The sequence below is a fragment of the Crinia signifera genome, chromosome 1, assembly GCF_055691185.1.
Source record: "Crinia signifera chromosome 1, ASM5569118v1, whole genome shotgun sequence".
In the NCBI taxonomy this organism is placed as follows: Eukaryota; Metazoa; Chordata; class Amphibia; order Anura; family Myobatrachidae; genus Crinia; species Crinia signifera.
In genome coordinates this window covers 159206278-159225325 of record NC_139217.1, presented here as the reverse complement: position 1 = coordinate 159225325, position 19048 = coordinate 159206278, and the positions used below count along the sequence as shown (strand labels likewise).

Genomic DNA, 19048 nt, shown 5'->3' with positions numbered 1-19048 from the left:
GGCTTTGTGAACAAAATTTAGTCATAGACTCAGGTGTGCCCCCGAGATTCTGGGTCCTCTATGCAGCAAACTAAAGCTGTCTAATGGTAGAGCCAGCACTGCCCTCGGGCAGTTGTCTATCATAGAGCTGGTCCTGGGGGCCATCAGTGTATTTATAATGGGCAGGGCCGGTGCAAGGGTTTGTGGCACCCTAGGCAAAACTTCTGTGCACCACTTCACCCCCCCCCCCCCCCCTCATGGTCGGGAACGCTCTGCTGGCTCACCTCGAACGTGTTGCGGCAGCTGGTAACATCCAGGATGCCAGCCGGGGAGGAATCGGAGCTGGACGAGCTGTCTGAGGGAGTGGCGGCCGGGGATGTGTCCGGGGGTTCCGGCCTATGGGAGAGCACAGCAGAGCAGCACTACAGGTGACAGGTGCAGGCAGGAATCGCTATGCCATTGGGCAGCTTGAGGGCAGGTAGCCCAGGTCGCCATTGATCTCCCGTCCCTGGCCTCCTCTGCTTCTTCCCCTTCCTCGGTCAGGTCTTCCACGCAGCGGTAGAAGGCAGGAGGACTCCCCTGGCAGCCGATATCCTCCGGCCCAACCATTTGCTGCGCCCGGCCACCATCAGCCCAAAGCAGGCCGGCCCCGGGAGCAGTGCAGCGGGCGCCGCCTGGTCCCTTTGATGCGCTCCAAGTGTATCCCCTGCCAGGACCCATTATATTGAATTGTTGGGCTGAAGAGGCGCCCTCCGGTGGCCGGCGCCCTAGGCAACTGCCTAAAGCTGCCTAGTGGTAGCGGCCCTGATAATGGGTGCAATGTGTGCGCGGTGCCCACGGGCCCCTGTGTCTGCATTACAACTATCAAGGCCAAATATTGTATTTCATTTGAACAAATTGTCACACACATAATATATATTTTCTCCTAAAATGATAAAGTTTACTTTTATTCATATTCCCATATATAGTAAATTTAAACAATGACCAGAGAGAATGTAGTAACATGCTTAGTGATCTCTTTTTAAAAAAAAAAAAAAAAGCCTAGTGTGTACACCCAATGTTGATAAAGATAACGTTCCACTAATTATGCTTTGGAGACATTGGGTGACATTTAATAGGTTGAAAATCGGCTATTTAATAGGATGTGAATTTGAGGTTGAAAAATGATATGTGTGATGTGGTGCAAATTTTAGTCATGAAAATGTGCGAATTAATGTACATGTGCGATTTGAGAAAAAAAAATGCCAGGGCTGACCAGCATTGCTTTGGCCAGAGGAACTTGAATAAAAAGTATCCCCTGGCTGTGGCATTACCCTGTTGGATGTTTGGGCCCGGTGCTGGTTTTCAAAATATGGGGGACCCCTAGTCATTTTGTCCCCCGTATTTTGGGAACCAGGACCGGCCCCTGAGCCTGGTGCTGGTTTTAGAAATCCTGGGGATCGCCTATTTTTTGGACCACTGTATTTCTAAAACCAGGACCGGTTCTTTGAGCCTGAGCCTGAGCCTGTTTATGTTCAGGAGTGAGGACTCTACGGAATTCTTTTTATTTATTTTTACTTTTACATAATTTTATGAACAGAACCATGTACAGATTGCACGGGTCTGTACATGTTTCTGTCAAACTCGACATGTTCAACTGGGTCTATTTGTTTTGGGATTTTTGGTAATGTTTTCCAAAAATCGCATACTATTAAATTTGCAAGTTGTATTCTTTTTAATGAGAAAACATCTGGATGCAAATTGAAGCATGACATAAAATCAACAGGTCAGAATGTGCGATTTTTACTGCAAATCGGACCCTATTCAATTGCCAGTTTCGGAAAAACAAAATCCTTATAAATGCCGACATTGGGGCTAAGTGGAAGTAATTAGCTGCTGTAATTTACAATATTACATGTGAAATAATTCCAATCTCATAAGCATGATGTCCCAATTGTATTTACAGTTATGTATGCTACATCATACTACATAAACATCAGGTAGTAGAACATTTCTGGATCAGTCGTAAGTAATATCTGTGGAAAATACATTAACACATGAGAATATGAATAGAAATCTAACAACAGCATTTAAATAGATTTAAATGTAAAATTCAAAGTCTTATTTTTTAAACAACAATCTTTGTATTCTCAGACAAATTCCCAATAAGCCTCTTAAATAGATGTACTGCAGATTTAATGAGATCAAGGACCAGATTAGAGATTATCCTGAAATTATAGTGATTTGTGTGCCTGGTCCATTTTTCTAATAGGTATAGTTAAACTTTTCTCCATATTTGCATACATTATAGGATTACGGATATAATAGATGATTAAGGAAGTTAAACAGACCAGATCACTGTGGTGCGATTTTGCAGAGCCCTGCGATCACCCTGCACAGTCTTAGTGAAATCCCACCCTGGACCAGCCCACAAATTACTTAGCATGGCTTGCGAAAATTAGCTGGATCAGGGACTCACTGAAAATCCATTCGCAAGACCCTCACCACCTAATCAGGGCCATCTTAACAGCATTATTGGCCCCCGGGCAAAGAGGTGCAAAAGTCATGCCCCCGGGCAAAGAGGGCAAAGACTCTTAAAGTCATGCAGATGAAACTCATAGGGAAGAATTGCTTCTGCACTCTCATTATTATACAATCTATTTGTCTGTGTACAGTATGCTATATTTTGTTCCAGCTAGATCCCTATAGATGTGGCCAGCCTTATATGCACAGCCTAACCAGTTGGATATGCAGGGCCGGATTAAGCCCTTGGGGGACAAAGGGCACCCAAGACCCAAAATTGTATGAATAAAATAAGAAAATTTTAAATCTGGATATATGATAAACCAGATGCTTCATAAAAACACATACTTCAAATCTACACTGAATTTACCCAAAACTTCCCAGATACACACTAAAGTGACACAAACACACAGAGGGGGCAATTCAATTGTTTTGCATTTTTGGTGCAGTCACTGTCGGGGCCAACATTTCTGCTAGCATCCTCCTGAGATGAGAAATGTGTGAAAAGTGTGCGTTTCACATTGCAGACACTAATTTAGTCAGGTATAGCCAATTTGCGCAGCTAAACCTAATGTTTTAGGGCTACTAAGAAGTAATGGTTGTCCAATCGGAGCAACAATTGAATTGCTCTGATGTGGGCCCAAAAAGCATTTGAAATCGCCTCTCCAGATTCACAGAAAAACACAAATCTGGCCTTTTGTGTAGAACTAAAGTTTTGTTCGACTTGACTTTAATGTGGAGCCATTGTTTTTTTGGGGTAAATTCAGTGTGGGTTTTAACCAACCACAACCAAGAAATTACCTACAGCGTGTCATACTATACAGTGTACAACTATTGTAAAACTTTAAAATATCAACATATTTATTACAGCTAAAAAAAAAACACTATTTTTAAAGTTCATATCTACACCTGATCTTAAATGTTAAGTAATTGGCGCTGCCTTTGAAATTAATTCAGCTCTAAATGCTGTTGGGAGGCTGCAGGCTGGACTACAGTAATACAAACCAAACAGAGCAGCAGGGATAATGGCATTTATAGAGGGAAGCCATGAATTGTTAGCCTCAAGGAAAAGAAAAACATTGGTTTAATCTCATCCAATTAGGATAGAGCTTTGGTGGAGCTTAGTCTTTAAAGGATGCTTGTTCCTTTGGGTAGGTTATCAACTAGCTGGACCAGATGGCTGATCTCAGTCAGTTGGAAAGTGCTACAGTAGTTTAGAGCTAAGGATCACCAAGAGTAACTGGATTTTCTAAATATTGTTTGCCATCCTAAGAAGTAGTGCAGACAGATACATACAAATGACAGTGCCATATTGACGTTGTTTATACTATAATTTGCGTTACCCTATATTTTACAAGTGACTTTTGCAGAAAACATTGATATTCCCAACCTCATATACAAACAAATTATTTTGATGCAGCCGTAGAACTTGTCCCAATTCCTTTTTTAAGGATATAGTATTGCAAATATAGCTACTGTTTATTTTAAATAATTTTCTTTAGAATTTTGTGTGAATTTTGTGTAATTTTCATTTAATTAATAATAACTCGGTGGTGCTATTTCACTGACTTACATAAATATATGTTATGCTCTAGATATGCGGTAGCTATCACTCATAAGTAAGAGACAATGGCCCTGATTCTAATCGACTCTGTGATGCTGGCCTTGTGATGCTGCCCACTGCCCCAGTGAATACAACCCCCCTGCTGCCGTTTGATTGCGAGGGGATGTGTTACGAAGACACATCACCTCGCATGTGCCCTCAGCAGGAAAAAAAAAATCATTGGATGGTTGGCAATCATGGAATGATTTTCCCTGCCTTTGCAAATATAAGTCAGTGGAGACAGCAGGGGCAGCGGGACAAAGACAGGGTGGCCAGCTGAAGTCATGTGATGTCAGCTGCCTAACCCCTGGTTACATGAGAACGCCCAGTGTTTATATGTGAATGTCCATGATACGCTAGCTGTTCCCATGTGGGAGCACAGCCAATGCCCCTGTCTGCCCCCTTCCTTCCCGCTGCGAACGGGTGTAAATTGCAGAGGCCGCTCTCAATCAGGGTTTGCACATGTGCATGCGCAAACCCTGACCATCGGGGCAGGGGCCAGAATCGGTGAAACTTTTTGAAATATCCACAGGTGAAGCTAATTACTTCACTTGTGATTCTGTGAGGCGATCTGGAAAACATTAACTGTTGGTAGCTCTCGATGACTGGAGTTGGCTAACCCTGCATCATAGGAACAGACTTTCTGGAACTTTCTGGAACATTTACAGGGCACTTTAATTTATGAAACATGTTTTATTGAATACATTTTTTTTTTTTTTATTGACACTTCTTATTGGTTCATATCACCACTTTTTTCGGTGTGCATTCGCTATTATGGCCTTAGTGCTTCATTCTTCAAAATTCTCTGGAGAAGCATCCCACAGCGTAACTAACTGCTCTCATATACTGTACAAGGTGTGATTATTGTTTATGCAAAGTAGCACAGCATATTTTTAATTGGTGACTAATGGTGATAATAATGTCATAATAGCCACTTACTGGGGCAACATCTGAACCCACAAAGAGTTACCTGTATGCACTCGGGAGTGGAAAAACCCCTTGTGGGGGAAAACTCTGCGGAACCATGGCTTCAAGATGAGGGGTTGGGGCTCAATACATACCAACACTTACCAAATAGCAGAAGCTATGTAGACAAAGAGAAAAGGAAGAGAAAACATTGTTAGTGGATGAACAAGCAGGAAGAGAAATGGTAACATTGTGCTCAAGGTATCAACATAAGAAGGGAAGGGGCCTGTGTGCATTCTGCCAGTGGGCCCTCTCCTCTACACAGTTCTGTAGAATCTGGTTATGTGTCTTAAGGTGGCCATACACATGCAGATTTATCTTCAGATCTGGCTGGTTGGAACAAAAAAAATGGTTATGGATGAGAGCAAATGACAGTTGACCATTTGCTTGGAAATGCTGGAATACTGCCAAACTGTCACTCATCCATAACCATGTTTTTGTTCCAACCAGCCAGATCTGAAGATAAATCTTACTAGTGTATGGGCACCTTAAGTCTACTGCACATGCACAGATCTCTGGAAACATGGCGCCCTCCATATTCCAAGATTGATTTCACTACTGCAGGTGTTTGGGTCTGATTTTTGCCATGGATGAAGCACCCACTGTAGAAAGATAATTATTAAAATATGTGTGCAGTGTGTGGCATGGGCCCCCCCTGGACTCAGTGGCCCGTGTGCATCTCACACAGTGTACCCATTATAGAAATACCTATGGGAAAAACATCTCTCTCTATCTATCTATCTATCTATCTATATATATATATATATATATATATATATATATATATATATATATAGCAAGGTGTAGGTGGCGGCACTCACAGCGAATGAAATAAATCAAGCGACAGCAAGAAGGAAGCTTAACGTTTCAATTCTCTAGTGGAATTTTCATCAGATAATTCCACTAGAGAATTGAAACGTTAAGCTTCCTTCTTGCTGTCACTTGAATTATTTCATTCGCCGTGAGTGCCGCCACCTACTGGAATACCCTGGAGGGCACCTGGCTCATTATTACTATCAGGAGGGGAGAGTGCCGATATCCAACCCTACATATATATATATATATATATATATATATATATAGATTGTGGTGGACGGCGGCACTCGGAGTAGAGGTAAGTAATAAACAGGCAGGAGACCTTGTTTAACCAACGTTTCAAATCCTTTCCGGATATATATATATATATATATATATATAAATAGGTTGATCCAACTTTTGAAGACATTTATAATGCCTAAAATAACAATTAACCAAAAGAGTCTTTTTTGCATTATAAATATATATGCTGTACTGTATATAATATATATATATATATATATATATATATATATATATATATATATATATATATATATATTGCACACATCAAGGGGAATACGTTTTCTTTAATATGGTACTAAGGGCCTTATTTTGGTTCATTCTTTCTGACAAAATCCTTCTTAGATGGGCAAAACCATGTGCACTGCAGGTGGGGCAGGTGTTACTTGTGCAGAGAGAATTAGATTTGGATGGGGTTTTACTACAAAGTGAGATCTATATTGCAGTGTAAAAATAAAGCAGTCAGTATTTTCCCTGCACAGAAACAAAATTACTCACCCAAATCTAATTCTCTCTGCACATGTTACATCTGCCCCCCCTGCAGTGCACATGGTTTTGTCCATCTAAGAAGGATTTTGTCAGAAAGAATGAACCAAAATAAGGCCCTAAGGCCCTTATTCTGAACTAGGCGGTACGGCCCGTGTGCGGCCGTACCGCCGATGTTTTCACTCTGCACATGCGCAGAGGTCACTCTGCGCATGTGCAGGCGAAATCGCCGCACACAAATTTTATACGCCGCAAAGGGGGCGTATAGGGGCGTGAGGGGCTTAATACCCTCATTTCCCTATGCATACGCCCCGCGTTTCATGGGCGTTCCCATGCAAACGCGGGGCGTATGCATGGTAATGAGGCTATGACGCCAGTGATGGGGGCGGAAAGCTGACATCGCCGGATGTCAGCTCTCCACCCCCATACAAGCTTTCACACGGACGATTGTCCGTGTGGTCTAAGCTTGCGTGAGCGGGGGGAGCGTGCGGCCCTGCCTTCGATGGTCGTCGACCATCGAATGCAGGGGGCAGCTCCCACCATGGTGGAGGCGTACGCCCCACCATTTTCATGCGGATCGCCAGCCGTCCGCGTACGGACGGCCGTGGCGATCCGTCTTGTAGGCGGGGATTGGTTTGTGCGGCCGGAGCAACGTATGCGGCTCCGGCCGCATAGATCAGAATAAGGGCCTAAGTGAGGACATAGCTGTGAATTGTTAATATTTAGGTAATAAATGATAAAATAGTAAAATATGCTGGTGTGCTTAATGGGCTAATTCGGGACCCACAGAGATCTTCACAAAAATCTCAGACTCTGTTTTATTGCAGGTATGCGCACGCGCCAGTGTGGCTGGGCATGACCACAGTCCATGAAGTGACAGGCGGTGGCAACCAATCGTTTTTGGGAAATTGTCTGGAAAGTGCAGGTTCTTCAGGGGTGGGGAGTGGCAGCTGAGTGATGTTACACGCAGCTTGTGTGACCTCAAAAAGTGGCTGGCCTGAGCCTGCCTTTCGCAGCTGCGTTGCTAGGGGGCTACGGTGTTGTGTGAGTGCTCCACTGTGTAGCAAAACAATACTGATGCAAATACAAAGGCCACCCCATCATGCTGGACAGCCCTCCCCTGTGCTGGCTAACCCCCCCAATGCAAAGATGCATAAAGCCTATATTTCTGTATATCCCGTATTGTGCTATCCACACCTTGATCTATATTATTCAACATCCTACACCCCCCAACACACACACACACACACACACACCAATATGGTACCTTACCTCCTTATTGCTTTTTTCAGTCTTTCCTACCCCCCCTGTAGTTATAACCAACTGGTACTTTTCAGATTTCTTTGCTGGTCATCGACATTCTTTGGGGGTGACTCTGATCTGATTGTCCACAGGGTATTCGCACCAAGGACCGATGTTTGTGCTCTGCGTATTTGTGCATGTGTAGGGCCGTTGTGTGGATGCCTTCGATGACTTGCACCGTCACTGAGGCATTTGCATGGGGGAAGGCATGATGGAGACGGCCGGGGGTGTTCGCATGAAGACGCCCAGAGTTTCCTAGGCATGCCAACATAAACAATTGGAGGACCCCTGCCTTCCCAGGGCAGACGGCTGATGTCTCAGGATGTCATAACCTGCTCTTTTTCCCAGACACTCGCAAATATAATTGATGTCACAGGCTAGGTGTTTCATGTCACAGTATATACAGCAATGCTGCTGAGTTACAGCTACAGTATCATGCAAATACATTTTATACATCAATTGTAGCAAAGTGCCACTGAAAACTATGGTGGGAACAACTACAGTACAGTTCCCTATGATGGGAACTGGAAGGTACAGTACCTATACTATCCTTGTGGTTAGTGTTGGATACCCAAAGGATAATTATGAAGTTGGGGGGGGGGGGGGGTACTTGCAAGGACCTGTAGTCCTTCCTGTTAAAGACTATTATATTATATTTTGTATTTTTTTGTTGTTTTTGTTTTAAAAAGCTCTAAACTAACTGAAGCGACTATGAACTAGTACATTTACCCTAGCAGAAATGTAATGGCTGTAATTAAATGGCTGTGGTATTCCTATATTCCCTGGTTCGCTACTTCCTTACAGGTCTAAGTCCATTCCCCGAGTTCACGTCTACCACTCCATCTAGAATTAATGCCACCTTTCTATGTAAATGCAATAAAAAAATGAGTCATTAACTGTCCAAAATAGATTCTCTTAAAATTTGTTCTTGTCATCAACATTTTGTATACAAAATAATATGCTCTCTCCTGTATGATTGTCATGCTGAGTACACATGGTGCAATATGATTGCTAGCGATATATTTGCTAGCAATATATTGCCAGCAATCATATTGCTCAGTGTCTCCTTGTCATCAGCGATGACAAGGAGACACTGCTACTGTCAGGGGGCGGGGGGAGCAGCAGCGTCTGCTTGCTGCTATCACGCAGTGGGGGCGGGGGACCCAAACGGAGGAGGGAGGGATCGAGCGAGGGAGCAGCAGCAGCAGACGCTGCTGCTATCACGCGGCGGGGACGAGAGAGACCCGAACGGAGGAGGGAGCAGCAGCAGAAGGGAATCCTTCTGTCGTTGATCTCCGCTGACCTCCTGCTCAGCGCCGGGGGAAGTCCTTGATTGCAGGAGCATGCTCCTGCGACCAGCGACCATCAGGGGCTGCACACGGGAGTGCACACCCGGCGATTCATCGCCGACAGCACACACAAATCACTGGCAATATGGTCACTGAGCGACCATATTTCCAGCGATATTTGCTGAAATTGCACCCGTGTGTATGCACCATGAGACTTTTGAAAAAAATTTAATTGAAATGTCATGTTTGTTGATGCACTTGGGTAGCAGAGATGAAGCAGGGCAATACAGCCATTGTGAAAGAAGGGTACTTGTTTCCTAGCACGGCCACAATCGCGGCCATCGGGTGTAATTTTTAGTGGCCTGCGACGCGACCGACGCGATGCCCCCGATTTTGCCATTGAAATGCATTGAAAACAGTGAAAATCGCGTCGTGTGCGGCTAAAAATGCTTAAATGGTCCACGCGCAATGGCCGCGATTTCCCCATAGGGAACAATGTTAAATGGGTCAATTTACCCAAATCATCATAGAGAACAATGGTAAATGGGCCAGAAACCCCAAAAAACGCCCCTGACCAGTGAAATGTCCCCCCCAAAAGTAGTTTACGCCACCCCGCGATCAACGTGAACCCGAAGCGTGGCGAGCGCAGCGAGCCCGTGAGGGGCGGCGGTACGCGTCCTCCGACCTTTTCATACCCCCACTATCCACGTCGGCGTGGAGTTGAGAATAGAATAGTGTGGCGAGCGGACGCGGATACCTTCACAGGTAAACGCGTCCCTTCGCGGGCTTCACAGGTATCCGCTGCGCTCGCCACGCTTCGGGCTCGGTGGCTCGCTGCGCTCGCCACACTATTCTATTCTCAACTCCACGCCGATGTGGATAGTGGGGGTATGAAAAGGTCGGAGGACGCATACCGCTGCGCTCGCCACGCTTCGGGTTCACGTTGATCGCGGGGTGGCGTATACTGCTTTTGGGGGGACATTTCAATGTTCAGGGGTGTTTTTGGCCCATTTACCATTGTTCCCTATGATAATTTGGGTAAATTGAGCCATTTCACATTGTTTCCTATCGGAAATCGGGGTCATCGCGGGTAAATTGAGGCATTTAACATTGTTCTCTATGGGGAAATCGCGGGCATCGCGTCTGGCCCATCGCACCCGATTTTTTAGTGCATGCGATGCCCGCGATGCCCCCGCTTTTACACCCGATGACCGCGAGCATGATCGTTGTGGCCGTGCTAGGAAACAAGTACCGAAAGAAGTGTATAACATCCTATACGTAACTTTACTAGAAGTACGAAGGGGAATGAATTTAACTGTGGGACTTAAGCAGCCCATACACGTCCCGATGCTGGCGTGCATTGTGGGCTTCAATAGCAGGGATCACATTGCATTGCATTGCCTGTGCATGCGTTATGCATGCAATGCGATGCAATGTGATGAAAACTAAGTACAAAAAGTATGTGCAAGCACCGCACAGCCCGGCATCGCAGCGTGTATGGGCTGCTTAACTGTTGTGTTGTAGTTTCCTGGTTAACTACCTGTAACTATTCAAATACTGCCCACAGTAAGCCACGATTAGTCAAGACATGAGGTCAGAAATCCGTGGCAACTTGTGCCTCCAGGACTAGCTCTAGGCCAGTGGTAGCCAACCCTAGCCCTCGAGAGCTACCAACAGTTCACATTTTTCCAGAAAACCTAGCTGCTGCACAGCTGCACTCATTAATCACGGACACATTTTAAAAGATACACAGATGGAGCTAATTAGCTCATTTGTGATTCTGTGAGGAGACCTGCAAAACATGAACTGTTGGTAGCTCTCGAGGACTAGGGCTGGCTACCCCAGCTCTAGGCTTAATGTGGGTGGTAATTTCTTTGGGCGCTTAACCTAGGTGCTACTGATTACCATGTTTCAGCAACAGGCTTACCACAAGAAATAATTGAACAACTCTGGGCTCTTAGCCTCTGCAGTGGTTCCCAACCCTGGTCCTCAAGTACCCCCAACAGTGCACGTTTTCCAGGTCACCCAGCAGGTGCACTCATTATTCAGTCACATTTTAAAAGATCCACAGGTGGAGATAATTATTTTGCCTGTGATTCTGTGTGGAGATCTGCAAAACATGCACTGTTGGGGGTACTTGAGGACCAGGGTTGGGAACCACTGCTCTAAGGTAAAACTTCACAGTAAGCAGCTAATCAAATCTGCCCCAAAGACATGCATTTACACATATTTTTAATTAAATATATATTCATAGAAGTTCAGCTGTATGAAGTTTTCTTTAGTCTTCCAATGGGGCCGTCGTAAGGGCAAGATTGTTGAGGCAAATGCTTAAAAAACACATATACTAGCTGGGTACAAATTGAATTATATACATCATCTAATCCAGTGGATCGGACCGACATATCACTCACATCGGTGTATACCGGAATACCGAAAACGCCAGTGCCCTCGGTTTCCAGCCACGTCATCAGGATTCATGTTCTGCGCATCAAACCGGACAATCGCTAGCAACATAATGTATCGCTAGCAACATAATGTATACTAATGAAGGATGGAACAATGATCATTCTGTCCTTCATTAACATTGCTTAGTGGATAACCTGGATCTGACATGTCGGCTGACATATCTGTTGGGCACTCATTGCTTCAGTGTGCACCCAACATAAGTAGAAACCTTTGCAATCCGTGTCTGGCTGGAGTGAAGAAAAGGATGATTTCATATATTTGGTGTTTATTATTGTAATGTTTGAATCGCAGACAGTTCATCCTTAAACACCAACTACATTTATAAAGTATATGAAAAGCAATTGTAACCATTTGTATTACAGAAAGAGAATATACATCATACATGTATGGTGCACATGTGACATCTCACAGCCAATCAAATTCCAAGAACAGTAGTCATAGCAACCTTTCAAAACCAATTACAATAATATATGAAAGCAAGAAAGTAACCAGGTTTTTCATATTCAGTAGAGACAAAGGGGTTACTGCAGTTAGAAATAGCATGAAAAGAAGATTTATTATCAATGATTACTGTACAGAATGTAAAACAATATGAATACATGAGGAAAGAAAAACTTGATGATATAAAATAATATAAATCATATTACATTTAACCCCTTTTGGTTATAAAATCTGTAAAATGTGAAGCCAGAAGGCTTCTATAGGGTATCGCCACCCAAAGGTGGCGATACCCTTCAATGCGGTATCATTTTTGATACATTGGAAAATGCGGTAAAACCGGGGTTTTACCGCATTTTCCGTTTGATACATCTCGCCCATAGTATTACTGAGCAATTTATTCAATTACCACAGCTTAGAACATAGCACTATCAGAGTGGCTGATGTGGAGTCCAATACAATTTGGTAGTAATTGCTCCCACACGGCATATATTGTCTTGTATACAAATTTGTAATGCATCACTGTGGTTGGCTGGGCAAAACAATGCATTGGGGCCCCCAATGAAACTAGGCAAAACAATGTATTGGGAACAATAAAAAAAAAAAAAAAAATCAGAACATGTCCATCCTGCAGTCCTGCGCCATATTTCCCCATGCTTCCATACAGTGATTTGCTATCAGAACTCGATTGATGGATAGCTCCAGCCATCCACAAAATACCTAGCTGACTGTACTGTACTGGCTGCAGGCTGTGAGGCAGGTAGAGAATGCTGATTGTGTGACCACTACCCACCCCTGCTCAGATGCCACTTGAATTGTGGTGCACTGGGCAGAGGTAATATTGGCCACAGCAACCAATCAGATCTGTCTATCATTTCTCTATTGCATCCTAGAAAATTATAGACATAATCTGATTGGTTGCTATGGACAACAGCACTTTTTTTTTTTTTTTTTTTTTAGAAGCTTTAGTAAATTGGTTGTAACTATTAGCACTGGCTTTTTCAGATCTCGTTACATTGGTAAAATTAAGCAAAATTTTATTGTAGATAATTATGTTGAAAATAGTCTATATATTTATTATTCAAAATGTACATATTTATATATAATCATTGTCATACAAATGTTGCCCTTCTCATAACCTAACATATACTTCCATGCCCTCGATGGACCTCTACTTCTTCCTGGGAAAGGGACAGGGAGCTATGTTTTGGACCATGAACCTGCAAGGATTGTGCCCTCTGAGATAAGGTTCTCATGGTCCTGCAGTTTGTACTAGAAACGTAAACTATTACATAATATAATAATAACACGATAATTAGCCATTCAAATATAGATTTTAAAAAAGGAATTGCACATTAAATGTTTTTACTTTATTTAGATATAATTATAAAGGTGTCAGTTCTTTTACATTCCTTGGTTAAAGGCGCACTTTTTTTGTGGCACCCTGAGGTCATGAGGAGAATTCCAACTGCGGATGAAGGACAATTCTAGACAGACACATGTTTACACATTAAAAATTTGATACATAAACAGACACATAGGGGTGTAGAGACTAAAGGGAGTATTCAATCCTGGGTCACGACTGTCAATCTGGCCCGACAGCAATGATTCCGTTTTAATTTTGTTAGACTGCAGATCGCCAGGCACGATTCAAGGTCTCGCCTGCCGATCAGCGAAAAGGGGGCGTGTCCTTGCAAATGGCCGTGAATTGTCGAGATACTGCTGCGATCGCGACAATTCATGGCCAAAATTGACAAAACGGGGGGCCGACTGCTTTTAAAGTTGGGCCCATTCTGTTGATCTGCCTCTTCAATGCTGTCGGGAAAGAAAGCATTGAATAGCCCCCCCCCCCCCCGCTATTTCCCCTGTGACAAACAGCGTTCGGGACTAAATACCCCCTAAGGCTGGCTATACAGCAGAACATCAGAACAATATGTAGATGGACGATTCGGCTGACAACGTGGGCCATACTCACTTGCACACTGCATTGGAAAATGGAGCAATGGATTATGCTATTCTGCAAACGGCAGCATGGCATAATGAGAAATACAGACCAAAATTCATCCCTAACCCCCGGAAGGAGAGCAGACGCGGAATAAATGTTAAGTGATGCTCACCATGCTTCGGTCTCGGTGGCTCGCTGCGCTCGCCACACTATATAAAATCAACTCTACGCCGACGTGGATAGTGGGGGTATGAAAAGGTCAGAGGACGCGTACCGCCGCCCCTCGAGGGCTCGCTGCGCTCGCCACGCTTCCGGTTGGCGTTGATAGTGGGGGTGCATTTAACATTGTAAGCACCCATTAGGGTGCTTATACAATTAAAAATCATATAGGGTCTTATACAATTTAAAATTGCATCGCATTCCATATGCCCGCATGCAATGCGATGTGATGAGATGTCATACAGCTTAATATCGTGGGCGCCGTGCTAGGAAACAAGTACCATACAGTTCTCTGAAGTATTACATTTCTTATTAAAATAATATACTGACATTACTGTATCATCTAGAGAAACCATTTGTTGTGCCACATTGGTGCCTTCCTATAAGGCGAACAGAAAGCCACCAACATAAGTACACAGAGCTGCCATTTTCTCATAATATCAAGCTTGTTTATAACTTGAGAAAGGGAATGGTCTACATATATGCGTATAACTTTTATAATTCCCCTTTCTAACTAGAAGCAAGTGGTTGAGACTAATTTTCTTTTTTAAACTAATACAATGTCTGATGCATCTGCCGCTGCCTAATTTGCATATAGAGTCACAGGCAGAAAATGTGAACAAGGATTAAAAAAAAAACATACTTTTTCATTGTTCTGATCTAGGAAAAAATTCCCGAAATAACGCTGACCTTCTAATGTTTTTCCGAAATAGTTGCTTACGGAAGAAAACACTCCTACATCAGCACAAGCAGATATATGTTATACATTAGAACATCCTGCCCGTTAGCAAAAGGTTTTTTTTCCTCGAGCTTTAAGGTTGGACAGAATGAGTCTGCAGCTCCCTCCTCACTCTCGTAATGCTGCCATTTACATCAGTGTGTGCAGTGCTGGACAGCAGAGTGCCAGGAAATTTGAAACTAGTATGCATCCAGTTATGTGGAATAGCGGAGCATGAATTAGCACCATCTCCTTTTAGCTAAGTTTATTGAAGCGCTATACCGATGACTCCATGCAATCTCATTGATCAATGGGTAACTGCTGCAGCTGCCATTGTAACTGTAAGTAATCTAGATCATCCTTTTAAAATGTGATCTCAATCCTTCACTGAAAATTATGTGTGGTTGCATCAATGGTGTTTTTTTTTTTATATGCTTACCTTTTATGTTCTTCAAACAGCAGGATATATCAAGGCAGCATGCTATAGTTCTTGTGATGTATGTATGTATGTATGTATGTACAGTATGTAGGAGAGAATCCTGTTCATTTATTCTGAAACTCCATATATTAAGAGAAATGATGGAGGATTTCATTATGTCTCTCCCTGCATCCCTGTAAAATGCACTGTCAGCTCGATTCCCACACAAAAGCCTATTTTGAGCCGTATTAATGAAACAGATGCTCACAGCATGAACTTACCTGCCCCTAAATGCATCTGATAAAATGTCCTTTCCTCAATGGACATAAGATCCAGCCTGACCTCTCAAATATAATCCAGGACAGATTTCCTTCTTTGCTTTTTCCAGAGAAAACACAGTCACAGTAGGAGGAGCCCAAGTTAAAGGGCACATACTGCTGTACCGTTGCAGCACTGCCACCTTCTCCTGAAGGCTTATACAGTGCTGTGTTACTCTGGCTGTATTCCTCTATTCTTATACTATGTTATGCAGCTGTCTTGCCTCCCATCTGTTAAGAGCACATTACAGAAACGAGAAATTGTGCTTGGAAAATTCAGCACTCTTTCCCAAATACTTTTTCGCCTTCTGCATACACGTGGACAGACAACGGAATGACTTTTCCGTATTCCGTGATTTTTTTCAGATGTCCCACCCCCCCTCCCTCTCTGATGTAAGCTTCATAGATTTTGCAGTTTATTTCAGGGTTGGTCTTGGATAAGTGTAAGCCTGTAGTTCTATTTTAACCTCCAGATCACCAGGGTATATTTAGCATTTTTGCTTTTCAGACAAGAATGCCAGAAGTGCAAACAGCTCTGGTATCACTGCTAGCTCAGATGTTCCCACTATGATAGTTTTTAGGCCTTTCTTCTGTTTCATGTTTAAATGGGAAAAATGTGTGGGTGATTATTGAAATAGGCCTATGGGGCTGGTTTTCCACGTTTCATTCACAGAGGCAGGGTTAATCAGTTTACATATAATAACCCATATCACTTTGCAGGGTGAGAATTGTACAGGATGTATAATAAATAACTGATTAGAAATATATATTTGTTTTTTTTTTCTTGCCAAAGAAAGACTATCCATAAAATGGTTAGTGTGATGTCAATAGAACTGGCATCATGGATTCTAACCAGGGCTCTATCTCTATGGAGCCCAGGTTTCATGACTGTAAGAGCATTGGTGTATTTTCTGTTCAAATTCTGGGTTATGTATTTTAGACAAGTGCAAAGTGTAATGAAGAGTTTCTGTATTGTTTGTGATGTTTGATTGCTTGTCTGGGGCTGTGAGCTCACAGGGAGCCACTCAGCCGTGTAGCTGCCTGCCGTCTGGGGGTGCTGCTAGGAAAGAGGAGCCCAAGGTGTACGTACCTGCCAAGTACCGATGTGCGCTCCAGCGGGCCGTTACCAACCCGCTCCTTCATCTGTGCATGCAGGTTGACTAGGGCCTTTTCTAGACAATTGGGCTACCAGTGCGAAAAGTTAAAAAGTGTGCACCCCCATAGACAATGTGGTACTGAAGAAATTGCATGCCCCCCAAAAAAAGGATGAGACCTAATTGCAAGGGGTGTTGCCTGGTATGGAAAAAGGCATGGTCAATTATACATAATGCCCCATGTAGAAAGAACATAATTACAAAACAAAATCTACGCCTCCTTCCACAAATTAGTGAAAAGCAGAACAGGAGGGCATCCCCCTACACTACACTAAACCATAATCCCTCTACACTACACTGCATATCCCTACACACTACATCCAACGTGTGTAACAGAGGTGCTAACAATGGATCAAACTAGCAACCTATTCTGTTGATCAACTGCATGCTCTACCCAATAAATCTGCTTCTGCTACCTCTGTAGATGAAATTCAGAACAAGCCGAGGGAGAGCAGGAGGACTCACCTGGCATCACCACCACAAAAGGAATCTCGGACCTTGGACACATTTTGGTGTCAGACTGCAAGCTGCAGCAGCACAGTGTGTAGCCAGCCAGTCATTAGAGTTGGTGCCTGATGCTGATTTTAGCATCTTAGAGGCGCAACAGCGTACCGTATGTGCCGGACCTGGCTGACAGGAGGAGGAGTAAAGAACCGGCTCATGCACAGTAATATCAAGTGACCCATCCTCAGACCGGAATAGCAACAGTGGGACGAGCCGAGTGGCTCCCCATGTAACTGCACATGGTACACCCTGTGAATCGCCCAGTGTGTACTTGCCTTCACAGCCCAGGTTTTAAGGATATCCATGTTTGTGCACAGATGGTATAACCAACTTGACTGAGGCTTTAAATAAGCCACCTATGCTTAAGGATGTATAGCCTTGAAATCTGGAGTGTTAGGGTGCTTTGAGGGCTGAGTTTGGGAACCACTGCTATATGAGAACATGCTGGGGATCATATTATCACTGCAGGTGACCACCTGGCTAACCTAGTGCTACCTGTACTACAGTTCTCCATGCTCCACTGGTTGGAACAAAGTTTAGTTCAAGTGTGAATTCATTGGGCAGTATTCAATGATATTTTTCACTATGTGCAGTGAATCCTGTTTAGGATTCGCTGGGTTCTGGAGGGTCCAGCCCTCCCTCTACCCCTATTCAATATGTCGCTGCCCCTGATGGTGAATTTAAACCCACCCCCCCGGCGAATGCCGTAGGGAGCCGGGGGGGGGGGGGGGTGGATGTGGGGCGGAAGGCAGGGAGCACTGGCTGGCATTCACTGTTCGCTTTTGGCAAACAGTGAACATTGAATAGGGTGAATCAGATTTTCAGTGAAAAGATTCACAGCCCGATTTGCCGAAAAAAACCAGATGAATCCTGAGCATTGAATACTGGCCATTGTGTTTTATTCTAGTCTATGTTGCCTTGTTTTGTGCTTAGTCTTACTTTTGTTGTGGATTTATATTGTATTGGCTACTGCGACCCGAAAAACTGGGGACACCATTGTTGTGGCCACTGCAAAAAATGGTGGCGCAGCCAGCTTGTGAAGGCAGGGCGCTACCATTAATGCTGTGACCATAGCGATTTCTGCTACGCTATTGCAATATAGTTGCGATTGTATAGCATGGAGGGACTTTACATACTGGGCGGCTTAGCTAGGCTGTTTGATTTTTATATTTTAAGAAATATACTAAAAACAGATCATTCTGCTGAAGGAACCCTTCCCATGCATATTTCAAATATAATTATTCAACTCACTTTTTTGTTTTACTAAAGTTGTGCTGGTTCTGCATTACAGTAGGTCCCTGACTGTACAGTTAATACATGGATAGAATATGTAGAATTCCCAGCTGCCCTCAGCCAGTGTACAAAGTTTTCCTGACTTGTGACCTGCTGTGATTCTCTAGACAGATAGATAACATGCTAAGATAACAGTTTACCTTCCCATGGATTACTGGTAGTGAGCTTGCAGTACACATCTATTGAATCAAAAGTTGACTTATGAATCAAAAGCTTAGGCACTTGCAACACTTTTTTTTGCCTGTTACAGACAGTGCATCAATGCTTATATTTAAACACAGTACATGGCATTACAGATCATTGCTTACTAAAGGCCAATACACAGTGGGCGACTTTGAGCTGAAAGCCACT

The 19048-nt window shown here is 43.5% G+C and overlaps 1 protein-coding gene across 6 annotated transcripts in view; it reads left to right on the top strand.

Moving 5' to 3' along the window:
* PSD3 (pleckstrin and Sec7 domain containing 3) overlaps window positions 1-19048 on the top strand; it is a 525478-nt gene that overhangs the window by 184514 nt on the left and 321916 nt on the right. The window contains exon 1 of one of the 6 annotated variants that reach the window (XM_083175261.1): window positions 15166-15352. The exons of the other annotated variants lie outside the window; for them this stretch is intronic. Within the exon in view, the coding sequence (XP_083031387.1) occupies window positions 15322-15352 (31 nt within the window). The 5' untranslated portion in view covers window positions 15166-15321. Of the gene's footprint in view, window positions 1-15165; window positions 15353-19048 lie in introns of those variants that run through there. 6 annotated transcript variants of the gene reach the window in all.